The sequence below is a fragment of the Urocitellus parryii genome, chromosome 11, assembly GCF_045843805.1.
Source record: "Urocitellus parryii isolate mUroPar1 chromosome 11, mUroPar1.hap1, whole genome shotgun sequence".
Classification (NCBI taxonomy): Eukaryota; Metazoa; Chordata; class Mammalia; order Rodentia; family Sciuridae; genus Urocitellus; species Urocitellus parryii.
In genome coordinates, this window is record NC_135541.1 from 121,176,426 (window position 1) to 121,190,048 (window position 13,623).

At 43.2% G+C, this 13,623-nt stretch overlaps 1 protein-coding gene across 2 annotated transcripts in view; it reads left to right on the forward strand.

Annotated features, from left to right (window-relative positions):
• Gon4l (gon-4 like) overlaps window positions 1-13,623 on the forward strand; it is an 81,880-nt gene that overhangs the window by 64,843 nt on the left and 3,414 nt on the right. For both annotated transcript variants that reach the window (XM_077791510.1, XM_026405080.2), the window contains exons 19-27: window positions 722-872; window positions 5,138-5,254; window positions 5,606-7,315; window positions 7,838-8,093; window positions 8,900-9,084; window positions 11,045-11,242; window positions 12,500-12,643; window positions 13,208-13,351; window positions 13,469-13,588. In XM_077791510.1, the coding sequence (XP_077647636.1) occupies window positions 722-872; window positions 5,138-5,254; window positions 5,606-7,315; window positions 7,838-8,093; window positions 8,900-9,084; window positions 11,045-11,242; window positions 12,500-12,643; window positions 13,208-13,351; window positions 13,469-13,588 (3,025 nt within the window). The remainder of the gene's footprint in view (window positions 1-721; window positions 873-5,137; window positions 5,255-5,605; window positions 7,316-7,837; window positions 8,094-8,899; window positions 9,085-11,044; window positions 11,243-12,499; window positions 12,644-13,207; window positions 13,352-13,468; window positions 13,589-13,623) is intronic.

A 13,623-nucleotide genomic window follows, 5' to 3' on the forward strand; every position in this document is an offset into this window, starting at 1 on the left:
TCGTTGCTGAGGCTGGCTTTGAACTCTCAATCTTTCCTACATCAGCCTTCTGAGCTGCTGGGATCACAGGTGTGTGCCCCCGAGCTCAGCTCAACCATTGAGTTTCATCCCCAGCCCTTTTGTTTGGTCTTACTCTCAGTTTTTAATTATTATTTTTTTTTTTTCGGGAGGAAGAGGTACTAGGGATTGAAACCAAGGGATCTTTACCACTTAGCTACTTTCCAGCCCTATTTATTTTTTATTTTGAGACAAGGTCTCACTAAGTTGCTGAGACTGGCCTTGGATTTGTTTCTCCTGAGTTCCTTGGGTTAGAGGCATGTGCCACTGTTCCCAGCTTACTCATAGTTCTTAGAGCTTTCTAAATAGCTGAACTTTTATATAGAGTAGCCATCAACATGTATAAGAATTAGATGTAAAGAAGAGGACTGTAAATTGGATACAATGGCACATGGCTATACTTGCGGTGACTTGAGAGGTTAAAGCAAGGAGGTTAAAGCCAGCCTCAGCACCTTATTGAGACCTTGTCTCAAAAAATAAAAAGGGCTAGGAATGTAGTTCAATGGTGCACTTGTAATGCATCCTTGTGTTCAATCCCTAGTACTGGAAAGCAGAAGGAAGAAAACGTAAAAAAGTGGATTGTAAAATGTATGGAGTCGTCTGGGGAGGGTTTTTAGAAGAAAGGACTGCAAGGTGAGATTTAGCCTCATTGTACCTTTCTCAGTTTGTTAGCTTTAGGATTGAAGCATTTTGAAGGGACTGAGTCTCCAAAGCCTCTAATCAGCAAGTACCTAATAACCTGCAAGACTGCCCACCAGCTGACAGTGAGAATCAAGAACCTCAACTTGAACAAAGCTCCCGACAACATCATTAAAGTGAGTGCTTCCAGAAAGCTCCATCCACTACCTCACCTGTGTGTGTCTATCCTTCTCTCTTTTTAAAAGAGGGACCTTCTTATATGTAGGACTAATTCTTCCCACGTATACACTAGATTAATTCCCTTTTTGCCCTTTTGGGGGCATTAATCCATTATTTTCCTGTGGAATACCTTCAATATTCTTATGGATATTTCCCTTAAGTATGAAGATATTCAAGTCTTAAAAGATTTCACAAATCCTTGACTCCTTCTGGCCAGTCTCTGTTTCTTTCTTTCTTTTTTTTTTTAAGAGAGAGAGAGAGAATTTTAATATTTATTTTTTAGTTTTCGGTGGACACAACATCTTTCTTTATATGTGGTGCTGAGGATCGAACCCAGGCTGCACACATGCCAGGCGAGCGCGCTACCACTTGAGCCACATTCCCAGCCTAGTCTCTGTTTCTTTTACTTTAACCTTATAAATGTAGAAAATATTCCACTTATATTCTTCCCCTTACTCCGCATTTTTATTTAGATATTTATACCAAACTTCTGTATATATCAAAGGTCAAATATTTAAATGATTTAAGAGTGTTCTATGAAGCTTGTTATGGAGAACAAAAAAGATTTTTCTTCTGCTAACCAGCATTTTTTGGGGGAGGAATGGTATTTATCTCCACATATAATCTAGGTAGCAAGCTAATAATTGTCACTTTTTTTTTTTTTTAAGTCTCTGAGACATTTTTATTTCCAATCAAAATTTCTAGATCGGGGTTGGTGGGGCTGTAGTTCTGTGGCTGAGTGCTTGCCTAACATATGAGAAGCACTGGGTTCAATCCTTAGTACCACCTAAAAATAAACAAACAAAATAAAGGTGTTCTGTCCATTTACAACTACAAAAAAAAAAATTAAATTTTCAGATCAGAGAAATAGTCTCCTTTAGGCCAATCCAGGACACAGTTATATTGAAGGTCAAAAACTCTTCTATGGTGTGTATCATTATATTGCTTCAAATACATAAACAATGTTTAGGACAATTGATTATTTAATAGTAATCAAATTTTTTTCTCAACTTCTATGATTTATCTCTTTTTAAAAAAATTTTATTTGTTCTTTTTATTAGAGTGTAGAGTATATTTTGACATATTATACATGCATAGAGTATAACTTCCTATTCTTGTGGTTGTACATGATGTGGAGTTACACTGGTCATGTATTCATATATGAACATAGGAAAGTTATGTCTGATTCATTGTACTATCTTTCCTATGCCCATCTCCTCTCCCTTCCCTTCATTCCCCTTGTCTAATCCAATGAACTTCTATTCTTCCTTCCACTCCCATTTTAATTCTTTGTTTTGGATTATTTTTAGTTATACATGAAGGTAGAGTATATTTTGAAATATTATACATCCATGGAGTATAACTTCCTATTCTTGTGGTTTTGCATGATTTGGAGCTACACTGGTCGTGAATTCATATATGATCATAGGAGATTTATGTCTGAATCCATCTACTGTCTTTCCTATTCCTGTCCCCCATTCCCACAGTCTAATCCGGTGAACCTCCCCTGCCCCCCACCCCCACATTTGTGAGTCAGCATCCGCGTATCAGAGAGAACATTTGGCCTTTGGTTTTTTGGGATTTGGTTTTTTGGGATTGGCATTTGCTCATAAATGGATAGAACTGGAGGCTTCTTTATTGCTAATAGTCCATTGTATATATGTACCACATTTTCTTTATCCATTCTTCTATTGAAGGGCACCTAGGTTGGTTCCATAGCTTAGCTATTTTGAATTGAGCTACTGTGAACATTGATGTCGCTGATCACGGTAGTGTGCTGATTTTAAGTTCTTTGGGTTTATGCCGAGAAGTGGGATAACTGGGTCAGATGGTGGTTCCATTCCAAGTTTTCTGAGGAATCTTCATACTGTTTTCCAGGGTGGTTGCACCAGTTTGCAATCCCACCAGCAATGTATAAGTATACCTTTTCCCCCACATCCTTGCCAATATTTATTGTTACTTGTATTATAGATAATAACCATTCTGACTGGAGTGAGATGAAATCTCGGTGTAGTTTAAATTTGCATTTCTCTAATTGCTAGTGATGTTGAACATTTTTTCCATATATTTGTTGATCATTCATATTTATTCTTCTGTGACGTGTCTGTTCTTCAGTTCCTTTGCCCTTTTGTTGACTGGGTTATTTGGGTTTTTTTGGTGTTAAGTTGTATTCTTTTTTTTTTTTTTTTTTTTTGTCCTTGTTTGCCACATTACAGTCCATAAACCTGGGCCTTATCCTCGATGCTTTCTGCTTGATCACTCACAGGTTGTCTGTCACAATCCTCAGTGATCTTACTCTGTTTTCTGATTTGTTGCATACTGCCTTATTTAGGGCTTTATTATATCTAGATTAATGAAGTAGTTTTCTTATTGGTGTTTCTAATTCTTCTCCATTGATTCTGTCCTTCCTGTGGATGCCATAGACAGCTCTACTTCCAGGGTAATGATCAGCTTGCTTGGCCTGGCACACAGGCCTACTATCCTACCGCCCTGCCTGTGACATTGTCTCCTGAAATTTCTCCTCCACATTGCTTTATTTCTAGCCAGACCAATCTCTTTCAGTTCTTTAAACACATTCATGGTTTTGCCCATTTTGTAGACTTTTTTCTTCTCATGCTTCTTGTAGCAAATTCTATTCCATTAAGATTCATTTTTAGGGCTGGGGTTGTGTCTCAGTGGTAGAGCACTCGCCTACCATGCGAAAGGCCCTGGGTTTGATCCTCAGCACCACGTAAAAATAAATAAACAAAATAAAGGTATTGTGTACAATTAAATAATAATAATAAAAGATCCATTTTTAGTTATACCTGTTGCAGAAAAAACTTTTTTTGTTCAATTTTGAATTGTGTAATTTTTTTTGAGCATCTTTGTATTTTCTTTATTATTTAGATTTTTTTTTTAACTTTTGGTACCAGAGATTGAACCCAAGGTTGTTTAACCACTGAGCAGCATCCCCAGCCCTATTTTTTTTTTTTTTGAGAGAGAATTTTAATATTTATTTTTTAGTTCTCGGCGGACACAACATCTTTGTTTGTATGTGGTGCTAAGGATCGAACCCGGGCCGCACGCATGCCAGGCGAGCGCGCTACCGCTTGAGCCACATCCCCAGCCCCTCCCAGCCCTATTTTTTAAAAATATTTTTATTAGTTGTTGATGGACCTTTATTTTATTTATTTATATGCAGTGCTGATAGTCGAACCCAGTGCCTCACACATGCTAGGCAAGCACTCTACCACTGAGCCGAAACCCCAGCAACCCCAGCCCTATTTTTATATTTATTTAGAGACAAGATCTCACTGAGTTACTTAGGGACTCCTAAATTGCTGAGGCTGGCTTTGAACTCACAATCCTCCTGCCTCAGTCACGCAAGCCACTGGGATTACCTCACCCTGCTAGAATGGTTTTTTTTTTTTTTTTTTGGTCTACTTGCTTGACTGTCCCCACTAGCCTGCAAGTGAGCTCCTTGAGTATGAATTGCTTCTCTTTTTGTATGCTCAGGTTGTGGCACAGGGCTTGGCACATAGAAGGCACTCATTATATGTGGAATACATGGTGCTTCTTGTCAGAGGTTTAAATTCAGTTTTCTTTTACATTTACTCTTTTTTTTTTTTTAAAGAGAGAGTGAGAAAGGAGAGAGAGAGAGAGAGAGAGAGAGAGAGAGAGAATTTTTTTTTTAATATTTATTTTTTAGTTCTCGGCGGACACAACATCTTTGTTGGTATGTGGTGCTGAGGATCGAACCCGGGCTGCACGCATGCCAGGCGAGCGCGCTACTGCTTGAGCCACATTCTCAGCCCCATCCTTTCCATTTACTCTTAAAACAGGACTGCCACAGTCTTTTTTCTTCTTTCCCTTCCCTTCTAATGCCCTTCACACAATCATTTACCTAAAAGGAAGCTTTCATGTGTCCAAGATGACAGTTAAGATTCTGTTATTGCAGCTGCTAAGCAGGAGCAAATCTCATGTAAGATATTCTGACCATGTGTTTCCTTGACCTTAACTTTTTTCCCCCTTCCTGGTATCTGGAATGGAGATTGTCAGGTGGGAAAGATCAAGTAATTATATAATCATTATTAGTTATAGATGAGTTTAATTTGAAATGCAGAAACATTCAGCATATGCTACTGGTGTGTGCGTGTGTACCCAATACCCACCCCATGCCCCAGCCTGACAGAGGGTGATGTTTCTGGAAGGAATATAATCATGCTTTATTTATACTCAGTTTTATAAGAAGACCAAACAGCTGCCAGTACTAGTAAAGTGCTGTGAGGAGATCCAGCCCCATCAGTGGAAGCCACCTGTAGAGAGGGAAGAACACCGGCTCCCATTCTGGCTAAAGGTACAGTTCTCCTTCTCAAAGTCTGTAGAGGGCTACTTTAAGGTTCTAATACTTGAGTCATAAAACTAGGACTTAAGAAACCTTCCTTGGTCACCCTTCCTTCCTTTCCTCCCTTCCTCCAGCTGATTTTATAGCCTTTTTCAAATAACAGATTTTCTAAAGGAAACTCAGAGAAGAGGTATGTAGAATGCATGATTAGAATGAGGTCATCCTAGAAATTTGATATGCAGAAAAACCCTTCTTCTTCAAGTTATCTTGAAACTGTTTGAAAGGTTCCTAAAATAAAGAAAGCCCTGTTTTTCTCACCAAATTCTGACATGTGCTTGATCAGAGTATTCTTGTTTCCAATAGGCCAGTCTGCCATCTATCCAGGATGAACTGCGGCACATGGCTGATCGTGCTAGAGAGCTAGGAAATGTGACTGGAACCACTGAGATCAAAGCAGAACAAGACCTTGAAAAAGCCAGATCAGAGTTGGGAAGTGAAACTCAGTACCCACTGCTGTTGCCCAAGGGTGTAGTACTGAAACTGAAGCCAGTTGCTGACCGTCTTTCCAGGAAGGCTTGGAGACAGAAGCGGTCATCGGTCTTGAAGCCCCTCTTGATCCGACCCAGCCCCTCTCTCCAGCCTAGTTTCAACCCTGGGAAAACACCAGCCAGGTCAACTCAATGCGAAGCCCCTCCAAGCAAAATGGTTGTTCGCTTCCCTCACCTTATCCAGCCAGCCACTGTCTTACAGCCAGTTTCAGGTGTCCCTACACTGGGGGTCACTGGGGATGACAGTTTTGAGTCTCCTGTAGCAATGTCTACGGTTCCCCCTAAGGCTAGGACTGGCTTCCCTCTGTCTGAGCCACAGACCTTGCTCTCCTCTGCCCCTGTGCCCAAAGTAATGCTGCCTGCACTTGCCCCTTCTAAGTTTCGGAAGCCATGTGTGAGACGGAAACCCTCAAGAAGAAAGGGGACCAAGACCTCTCCCTGTCTGAAAACTGCCCACCTCATCCACCCTGCACCTGTTATCTTTACTGTTCCTGCCACCACTGTGAAGGTGGTGAGCCTTGCCAGTGGCTGTAATGTAATCCAGCCTGTCAATGCAGCTGTGGCCCCAAGTCCCCAAACCATTCCTATCACCACCCTCCTGGTCAACCCTACTTCCTTTTCCTGTCCATTGAATCAGCCTCTTGTGGCCTCCTCCATCTCACCCTTAATTGTTTCTGGCAATTCTGTGAATCTTCCTCCTGTACCATCCACCCCTGAAGATAAGTCCCAAAGGAATGTGGACATTGCTTGTCCTTTGACTGAAAGGAAAAATGCCTTTCAAACCCTGGAACCCAAATTAGAACCCCAGGAACTAGCTCCTTTGTGTGCTGCTGTCTTCCCCAAGGAGGAGCACAGCCCAGGGCCAATGCCAGCAGATGGAGAAAGCCAGGAGGCACTGTTGGAGAACAGTGCCTATCGCTGGACTCTTGTGAAAACAGAGGAGGGGAGGCAGGCTCTGGAGCCAGTGCCTCAAGGCTTCCAGGAATCTCTAAAGTCTCCTTGTGAGGATTTAAAGACAATCATCAAGATGGAACCTGAAGACCCTGGGGAGGAGATCTCCAGTAGGTCCACTGAGCAGGACGTTTGTAATGAAATCAAAGAAGAGCAGCTTTTGGAATTGGACACTGGTTCCCTAAGGGAAGAGTTGAGTGATGCTAGAGAGGTGAAGAAACAGGCGGGCCAGCAGGAAGAGGAGGAGAGGAGACAGTCAGCTCAACCCCCTGCCACTTGGCAAGCGCCTACTGCTCAGGGAAACACCGGGGGAGACATGAACAAAGGGTCTCCAAAGAATGTGCCCTCCTCCATGGACCCTGACATGGTGCTAAGCAGTCCCCCAGGGAAGCCTGAAGACTCATCCAGTGTTGATGGCCACTCAGTAGGGACCCCAGCTGGGCCAGAAACTGGGGGAGAGAAGGATGGGCCTGAGGAAGAGGAAGAAGAAGACTTTGATGACCTCACCCAAGATGAGGAAGACGAGATGTCATCGGCTTCTGAGGAATCTGTTCTTTCTGTCCCTGAACTACAAGTAAGAGCCAGGGAATACTTTTGAAAGATTTGGGGACTCAGTAATATGTTTAATTTATTGACACGCCATTTGCTTGCTTATTCTTATCTACAGATAGTTCCAAATCGGTTTGTATTTGGCTTTTGAATGTAGGACATAGTTTTGGGATTGAGGTTGAGGGAAAGGGTAGAATTTCACTCATTATGTTTGAGCTAAACTCATTAAAACATTAAATTGAATCACTTGAGCACACTTTATTCCCTAGCATTTAAAGTCCTGGGTTTGACCTCCAACAATACAGAAGAGAAGGGAGAAAAAAAATTAAAAACAAGTGTGGATGGTGGCAAAGGAAAACTTATCTTAAGGGAATAGAGAACCCTTTCAAAAGGCACATTCTTCTTCTCTCCTCTTCTCTCAGGCCCATTTCCTAACCCAGGGAGTAGTGGGCCCATTGATTAACCTCAGACTCTCCTGAGACAGCTCTATGCTTCAGCATTGGGAGCTACCAGGAGCCCTTATAAACACTCTTTTGGGGGATGGCAGGAAACAATGGAGAAGCTGACTTGGCTGGCATCTGAAAGGCGCATGAGTCAGGAGGGTGAGTCTGAGGAAGAGAACTCCCAGGAGGAGAACTCTGAGCAGGAAGAAGAGGAGGAAGAAGAAGCTGAAGGAATGGAAAATCTACAGAAAGAGGATGAGATGACCGATGAAGCAGTTGGAGATGCTGCTGAGAAGCCCCCTTCCACCTTGGCCTCCCCAAAGACTGCTCCAGAAGTGGAGATCAGCAGAACCCCACCAGGTGAGAGTGGCAGGCCTGTGCCTAGAGTCAGGTCTCACTGGGCCTCATTGTGAGGGTGTGCAGAGTGGGTTGCTTACAAATCAGCTGGATGATTCTAGAGGAAATCTTCTGAATCTTTCCTGTAGCCTCCCTTCCCCCAAACAGATGTTTAATGTGGTACCTTTGCAGAAAAGAGATGATTAGAAAATTTTGATTCTCATCAGCCGCAGGATTTGTAATAGTTTGTTCCAAGTTTTCAAACTGTTTCTTCCCTCGTTTATCATGGATGAGGCAAAGAGCTGTGTGTATCAGAAAACACTGCTTGTTTCCTCATCAAGTCTCTTGGGAGCCCAGCATAAAGTCACACTTTAGACTTCCTTTCTCAAGATGTGGCTTGCCAGGTGTGGTGGCACATAATTGTAATCCCAGCTGCTGAGGAGGCTGAGGCAGGGGGATCAAAGCTTGAGGACATCCTGGGCAACTTAATGAGATCCCAACTCAAAATAAAAAGGTCTGGAATGTAGCTCAGTGGTAGAGCACCCTTCATTCCCCACTACCACAAAAGCAAAAAAACAAACATACCAAAAAAAAAAAAAAAAAACCCTGAAACTCCTCTCCTTATTGTCCTAGTTAACCCACTTCTGCTGGAGCCTCCGCATAGAGCCGACTTGATAGAGGCCAACTTGCCTCTCCTACCACTTCCCCGCCACTCTTTTCCCAAGTTGCTCTGTGACATTGACTAGGATTGGAGAGGGGGCACATGTGGTAGATGGGAGGAGTAGAGGTTGCAGGGACCAAGAAACAATCCTTTTCATATGTACTCCAAGGAGAAAGCATCAAGGCTGCTGGAAAGGCCCGGAGCAATCATCGAGCTCGCAACAAGCGAGGAAGTCGGGCTCGGGCCAGCAAGGACACCTCCAAGCTGCTGTTGCTCTACGATGAGGACATTCTTGAGCGGGATCCACTGAGGGAGCAGAAGGACTTGGCCTTTGCCCAGGCTTATCTGACTAGGGTAGGCAGATGCTGCTTCTGTTACTGTTAGTCCCTATGAATGTGGTTGCTTCTCCTTTAAGGGAGATGCTTTATTTATTTATTTTGTTTGTTTGTTTGTTTTTGGTACTGGGGATTTTACCTGGGGTGCTTAACCACTAAGCCACATCCCACCTCTTCTTGTTTTTGTTTTTAAATTTAGAGACAGTCTTGTAAGTTGCTTAGGGCTTCTCTAAGTTACTGAGGCTGCTTTGAACTTGTGATCTTCCTCCCTCAGCTGCCTGAGCTGCTGGGATTACAGGTGTGTGCCACCTTGCCTGGCAAGGGAGATGGTTTTTTTTTTTTTTTTTTTTTTAATAAAATTTTTTTTTAAGAGAGAGAGAGAGAGGGGAGTGAGAGAGGGGAGAGATAGAGAGAGAGAGAGAATTTTTAATATTTATTTTTTAGTTCTCGGCGGACACAACATCTTTGTTGGTATGTGGTGCTGAGGATCGAACCCAGGCCGCACGCATGCCAGGCGAGCGCGCTACCGCTTGAGCCACATCCCCAGCCCCAAGGGAGATGTTTTAAAAATGAAGTTTGAGGGGCTGGGATTGTGGCTCAGTGGAAGAGTACTTGCCTAGCATGTGTGAGGCACTGGGTTTGATCCCTGGCACCACATAAAAAAAAAATAATAATAATAAAAATAGGGCTGGGGATGTGGCTCAAGCGGTAGCGCTCTCGCCTAGCATGCGTGCGGCCCGGGTTCGATCCTCAGCACCACATACCAACAAAGATGTTGTGTCCGCCGAGAACTAAAAAAAAATAAATATTAAAAAAAATTAAAAAAAAAAATAAAAATAAAAATAAAATCAGGTTATTGTATCCATCTACAACTAAAAAAAAAAAATGAAAAATGAAGTCTGGGGTTGAGGGTATAACTCAGTGGTAGAGCACTCACCTAGCATACACAAAGCCCTGGGTTCTATCCCCAGTATTGCAAAGAAGAAAAAAGGTGTTTTTTTGTTTTTGTTCTTTTTTTAAAGACTATACAGCTGGCATTGTCTGTCTTTGCCTTAGCTTTCGTGGAAGTACCGAAAGAGCTCTTGTGAGAGAGCCAAAGGCACAGAGTTTAGTGTGAGTTGATGATTAACACCAAAAATAATCCCCGGGCTGGGGATGTGGCTCAAGCGGTAGCGCGCTCACCTGGCATGCGTGCGGCCCGGGTTCGATCCTCAGCACCACGTACAAACAGAGATGTTGTGTCTGCCGAAAGAAAAAAAAAAAAAAACTAAAATAAATAAAAAAACAATATAATCCCCTTTTGCGCAGATTTTGAGAGGGGGAGTGATACCTTTTCATCAGTAGAACATTGTGTCTTTACTAGCTATGGAGTAATAAAAACCTTCACTGAACCCTTTGGCCTGAGAAAAAAGACAGCTGGTACACTGGCCAGAGAGCAGATTTCAGGGAAGTACCTTGGTCTTCAGATGGGAGCCCACCTGTGTTTAGTTGTGCCTTAGTAGCTGTCTTCTCTTTCAGTAACCAGCTGGTTCCTTTATCCTCCCAGCAAAGGAAGGTAGTAGCAGCATAGTTGAGGCTTTTTCTTATCTCCCAGTGTTCAACTAACATTTCAAATGTATGTATTATGTGCCCTCAGATGACACTATGCTGAAATACGAAACACTCCTTTTCTATATCATTATGGGACCGAAATCAGGAAGGAGAACTTAGAGCCTAGAGAAAAGCATTATCGGTTTTGAAGTCAGGGTTCTGGCCTCTGGAAATGAAGGTTTTCCTGTTGCCCACTATCAGGAAAAGAACTCTACCCTGCTCATTTCTCTGTGTCTTCTATTAACCATCAAATAGATCTGTTCAGGGCCTTGCTTCTGAAGGATACTTCTTGGAGCTCTTTTATTATGACCTCTCTTTCTCCCTTGTATCTTTACTTCTTCTTGAGGCCCAAGGAAAGGGTGCTCATGATTGGAAGTCTCCCTGTGTAGGTACGAGAAGCCCTACAGCATATCCCTGGCAAGTACGAAGACTTTCTTCAAGTCATCTATGAATTTGAGTCGAGCACCCAGAGGCAGACTGCTGTGGATCTCTACAGAAGCTTGCAAATTCTGCTCCAAGACTGGCCTCAACTGTTGAAGGACTTTGCTGCTTTCCTGTTACCTGAGCAAGCTTTGGCCTGTGGATTAGTAAGTTGATGGGCAGAAACAGTACACAGGACTCCTAAGTCAGAATGACTGGGGTCGGATGAAGTCAAGTAAGACTGTCCCAGTCTCTTGACTGCTTCCAGACAGGCCTATCCCTTGCCCCTTGCCTCTTGCCCCTCTCTTCAGGAGATGCTCTCTCCAACCCCATTCTTCCATTTTCTTTACTTGGGAAATGAGAGCATTTTGCTTTGAGTTGCCAGTGGAGACCTTAGGTAAGTCATGTGCTCTCTGCTCCTCACAGTTGTATAACAGGCATTCTTTTAATAAATGTTTATGGAATGTCAGGCAAAGTTTCAGGTGCCCTACCCTCATGGAACTTACATTTTCATGGGGAAACTCAGGTGATAATATGTACAATATATAAATTTTGCTACATCTATGTTATGAAAATAAAATGAATATAGACGGGCGCCGTGGCACATGCCTGTAATCCCAGTGGCTCCAGAGGCTGAAGCAAGAGGATCACGAGTTCAAAGCCAGCCTGAGCAAAAGCGAGTCTCTAAGCAACTCAGAGAGACCCTGTCTCTGAATAAAATACAAAATGGTGCTGAGGGTGTGGCTCAGTGGTTGAATACCCCTGAGTTCAATCCCCGGTACCAAAAAAAAAAAAAAAAAAAAAAGAAAGAAAGAAAAAGCAGTGAATAGAATTTAGAATATAATGGTTTATAGAAAACTAAAGAAAAGGGGACAAGTGAGTTGTAAGTAAAGGGAATGGGCTATGTTGGCAAGGCCCCTGCAGTAAGATGATATTTGCAATGTTGACAAATAAGCATGAGGGATATTCTCGTAGCCCTGGCCTTTTTTTCATAAGGGTGACAATAGGAATAAAGGGAGTATGAGGGCATTCTGATAGTCTTATTGCAGCTAAATGACATTGGAGTGATCATATAATGTTCATCTTCTCTTCTGGCATTATTGTGAGGATCAGATGAACATATATGCTAAAATTCTTTGTAAATCGTGAAGTACCATGTGAGAGTGTGTGTTTGATCTCACAACCCATAAAATAATAAACAACTTGAGACATGCACATCTCTTGAATCTTTCATTCACATCTTAGTTTTCTTAAGTTGGTAGATGCCAGGGGCCCAAGGTAGATGGGTGTTAGAATTTATTACATCGAGTCCTGTCATCCCCTAAGCCTGCGGGTTATTGCTCTTAGTTCTTATCCATAGGGCCCTCAAGTCCTGTTCTAGATGTGTGGGTGACTCTTCTCTTGCCCTCCTTCCACTTTGGTAGTTTGAGGAGCAGCAGGCTTTTGAGAAGAGTCGCAAGTTCCTTCGGCAGCTGGAGATTTGCTTTGCAGAGAACCCTTCCCATCACCAGAAGATCATCAAGGTCCTCCAGGGCTGTGCAGACTGTCTTCCTCAGGAGATCACTGAGGTATTCCTTCCTGTCCTGTTTCCTTACTGTCGTCATTTGGACCTCAGGCCCTTCCCCTTTCTTTCTCCTTAACCTGTTCCATATCCTTTTGCCCCTGGAGTACCAGGGACTCCTGGAGGAGATGAAGAAGGTAGGGGTTTCTTAGGTTTACTTAAAGCATAAAGCATAAGGACAGAGAGGCTGGCCACTCAAATCCAGAGCCTGACTGACCCTCAGGGGTTCAGGCATGCTTTCAGTGCCCCAGAAGGGATGTTCCAGGAAGGAATGTTCCAGGAAGGAGGTGATGAGACCTGGAAGGAATTCAGCCTCCTTTCTCTACTTGAGCTCTACCCTAGCTGGGGACCAGTCAGACAGCAGTAAAGAGTGCTATCATTGGGAATCACATCTGTGACTAACACTCCTCTCCTGTGGGTGAGCAAGCAGAGAGAAGTTTGACAATTCTTACTTATCAAAGAGAGGCCTCCATGTGTCTAGGAAAGCAGAATGTAGGAGTGGAGAGAGTGGTTTGAAGGGTAGTCTGGGGAGGCTCTGGAGACCCATCTTTGCGCCTACAATTTTACTCAGCTCAAGACACAGATGTGGCAGCTCCTCAAGGGCCACGACCACTTACAGGATGAGTTCTCTGTCTTCTTTGACCATCTGCGCCCAGCAGCTAGCCGGATGGGTGACTTTGAAGAGATCAACTGGACTGAGGAGAAAGAGTATGAGGTACAGGCCCTGAGGCTGCCCTAGGGGTGTGAAGGGGAATGAGGGGGTTACTTGGCGCCACCTTCAGGAGGGAAATCAGCCTAGAGTCTGCACTCAGTGGCGCCAAATTCTCCTTAGTTTGATGGCTTTGAAGAGGTGGCATTGCCTGATGTGGAAGAGGAAGAAGAACCTCCCAAGATACCCTCAGCCTCCAAGAACAAGAGAAGAAAAGAGGTTGGGGTTCAAAATCATGATAAGGTACACCAGGCTCTAAGAAATAGTTTTTTAAATCC